Source organism: Temnothorax curvispinosus, unplaced genomic scaffold, assembly GCF_003070985.1.
Source record: "Temnothorax curvispinosus isolate PA1 unplaced genomic scaffold, ASM307098v1 QBEX01004684.1, whole genome shotgun sequence".
Lineage (NCBI taxonomy): Eukaryota > Metazoa > Arthropoda > Insecta > Hymenoptera > Formicidae > Temnothorax > Temnothorax curvispinosus.
In genome coordinates, this window is record NW_020214464.1 from 1 (window position 1) to 3,290 (window position 3,290).

General features: G+C 45.5%; 1 protein-coding gene across 1 annotated transcript; it reads right to left on the reverse strand.

The window, feature by feature from the left end:
- Positions 1-139: 139 nt before the first annotated feature.
- Positions 140-2,849, reverse strand: LOC112453763 (85/88 kDa calcium-independent phospholipase A2-like). Its single transcript, XM_025014677.1, has 3 exons — positions 947-2,849; positions 515-767; positions 140-405 (listed from the first exon to the last, which is right to left on the reverse strand). The coding sequence occupies exons 1-2, from the start codon at positions 2,766-2,768 to the stop codon at positions 727-729; spliced, it is 1,863 nt and encodes a 620-aa protein (XP_024870445.1). The 5' UTR covers positions 2,769-2,849; the 3' UTR covers positions 140-405; positions 515-726.
- Between the last annotated feature and the right edge of the window lie 441 nt (positions 2,850-3,290).

A 3,290-nucleotide genomic window follows, 5' to 3' on the forward strand; every position in this document is an offset into this window, starting at 1 on the left:
GGTGTAACATCGGGTATATTTTGATACAGCTACGATTCGCTTATTTATATTTTCACAACTTGATATTAATTTTTTAATATATGTAGATGTTAACTATAAAATAAAATGTAATAAATTTTTTAATTATTTAATTGACGCATGTAATTATTATTACATATTAATATATTATTATTATTATTATTAAGTTAGTTATTTCATATATTTGGCAAGCATATAATCGGATGTTAGGCCATTTGTCTGACAAAATGTTTTGCCATTTCTCTGACTTGTTTCCTCGCAATCTTGCCAGTGTCGGGTGCAGAAGTCCAAGAATTCGTCCAGTAATTATCCTCCAGTATTCCACGAAGATACTTGTAAAAAATCCTCTAAATTATCTGCTAGATTTATCAGTTCCTCCACTGTCACCTTTAATACAATTTTAAATGATCAGAAATTCTAAATCTTTTTAACAATTTATTGTTTAAGGGAGTATTAACTGACGATTATGGTACTTTTTCGAAAAATAATTACGAACCTCTGCGCCAGAAACTTTCGACACAAAAGCGAGCGGACATTCATCTACGATATCATTACGTGTGCCCACGACACTTCGCTGACAGCTGAGTGACTCTGGAGCATGTTCTCGATTTCAGTTAAACCATGCAGGAACCATTATTATAGTATTCTGTTATAACATACGGTATGAAAGTTGTCTACATTATTTACAATACTGTAAAAATTCACTTGTCAGTTCGGCCCACTTGATGGACATTTGTTCTTCGTGTGACCTGTGAAAAAACAGTGGAAAATGTAAAAAAAAAATATAAAATATACAATTTGATATATAATAGATATAACTGTGAACAAGAAAAATGTTACTATTTTTTTTTAAGTGGAAGAAAATCGAGAAGAAAATAGTAGAGATAGAGGAAGAGAAAATATAACAAAAAAAAAGAGAAGTCTTTACCTTCTATTCCGGAATTTTCGTACCCGGTAAGTCTAGGTCTTTTGGGGGCACTGCCTTTTTGAGGCATTCTGCTTCGTGTGGAATTGCTCCAGTCCGTGTTCTCATTGTTGTTACTTCGAACAGTATTTCCTGTACTATTAGAAACGGTCTGTCGTTGAATACTTCGCGATTGGGATGTACTTGAGGTAGAAGTGAATACAGCGACACTCTTTCGTATAAGCAGTCCTTGCCCAGCTTGGATAGGTATCTCGTCGAACTCCAAACTGGAATCGCGCCCGATTATGGTTGCCAGTTCCTGCACCACATCTCGATTCGCGTGCATGAACGCCTTCGTGGTCCACATCATGTTTACCAATATGTCGTCGCTCTTCGCGTCCAGGGCGACTTCCGTCGATAGATGCGGACTGAATCTATAGTACGGTACACCGATCATGGAGCACCAGGTGCGAGCGCAATCGACTACATGGCCGTTGCTGGCTGTTACCTGATCAATCAGCAGCATGGCAAGCGCCCTGATACGCTTGGATATGCGTTTGACGATGTTCCAGAAACCCACCAAAAAACGCGCAAATTTTTTGTCCGGTAGGAAATTGTCGGAATTCTCCTCGAAATTCTCATTCAGGGTATATGGCTTTGTCGGCATAATTCCTGTGCCGAGGGAGACCACCAGTGACAGTGGTATCACCTCCTTCTCGCGATTACTAGCCTTTAGAGCCAGATTGTATTCATTTATCTCCTTCATGGCGTGCAGGGTGGGATTATTAGCGATCAGACCGCCATCCAGAAAACGGCCGAACTCTGGGAAGTACGACGGCGCCGCACTGGTCGCTCTCGCCGCTTTCCAAAGCAACTGCTCCCGCGGCGATAATGTCGGTTTGAACTTTGAGCTCTCTGGCAACTTCAGGATCGCGCTGGGTGCCTCGTAGTTACGGAATAGATGAAGATCCATGGGCTTACGATCGGCGAGCGCGCCCGTGATCATTATCTTTGGTTTTTCAATGTCGGCCATGACGGTATTAGCGCCGAGGCATTCCTTCAACTCCTTCTCCAGACATTCGCTGTCGTAAGGCCGCAAACCCACGAAGGCGTTCTCCTTAATACGAAAGTAGAGTGCCTGACATTCCCGTAGAGACTTACCAGCGGCGAGACCGAGTCCCAGGATACCGCCGGTGGACGTGCCGGCGATCCAGTCGAAGCAATGCATCACGGGTTTGCGCAGCACCGATTCGATCTCCAGCAGCATCTGTACAAGCACCAGTCCCCGAATACCGCCACCATCGAGACAAAGTAGCCTACCGCCCTTGATTCGCTTACAATTTCCAGGGTCGGCCATCTTCTTCATGCCGGAATCGTGAAGCATTTGGTCGAGAATCTTGCGCAGTTCCTCCATATGTGGTTGTTCCTCTGGCTCAATACCAGTATAGTTCTCGCCGTGCTTGCAGCCGTGATGACAACCCGCCGTTTCTGGCGGGCACCTCTGCGCGCCCACCGCATGCAACACGTAGATTATCTTGTTGCCATCGATGGTGCCGACGTTCGCTTTGTGTCTAGGTGTTTCCGCCTTCCGGTTCTTCGCGTCGATGTCGAAGCCGAAAACGATGAGCGCCTGCACGATGGCCGGTGTCCCTGTCTCAGCCGCAAAGTGCAGCAGATTGTCGCCGTCTTTGTTGACGAAGTTGACGATGACGATGTTGTCTGCCTCCTTGCAGTGGCTCAGCAAAGCGATCACGGTGCTGAGGTCGTGTGTCTGTATGGCACTTGCCAGCAGTCTTACGAACTCGCGTTTGGCTCGTGCGTCAACTCCGCACGCGGGAATTTTCATCTTACCTCACTTGTTACACAAATAACTATTATTCCTCCTGAGTCGTCCTAAGCTATACAACGACTTCTCTTAGACTTCTCTACCGCGCAACGACTGCCGCCACCGGCCACGTACGACTCGTGCCACGTCAGCCACGTGCCCACGTCGCCCACCGACCGCTCTTGCTCTTCACTCTGCGCCAATCAGGACGCTTCTTTCTGCGCGGAGCGCTACGGCGCATACACGAATCTCACGCGACTGTCGACCAAGACGACCCGAGAGACCTCGCGCAGCGAGAACGTCAAGTACATACAACAAAGGGCTGTCAGCTGTCAGTAGCTGCCAGCCGGTAATGCCAGAATTATTGTCCCTAGTAGAGGCACGCAGGCACGTGACGTAAACGTCGTAAACTATAAGCACTGATCTATATTATATAATATCGCAAAAATATGTAAAATTACATTTTTAATAAACAATCAATATATCATGCTTTTCGGGTGTAACATCGGGTATATTTTGATACAGCTACGATTCGCTTATTTA

Bases quoted from the DNA above. Each gene is read 5' to 3' on its own strand.
- LOC112453763 (XM_025014677.1), bottom strand. From the start codon at position 2,768: ATGAAAATTCCCGCGTGCGGAGTTGACGCACGAGCCAAACGCGAGTTC. The intron at 768-946 runs GTAAAGACTTCT...GTTTTTTCACAG, and splicing joins CGAAAATTCCGGAATAGAAG to GTCACACGAAGAACAAATGT.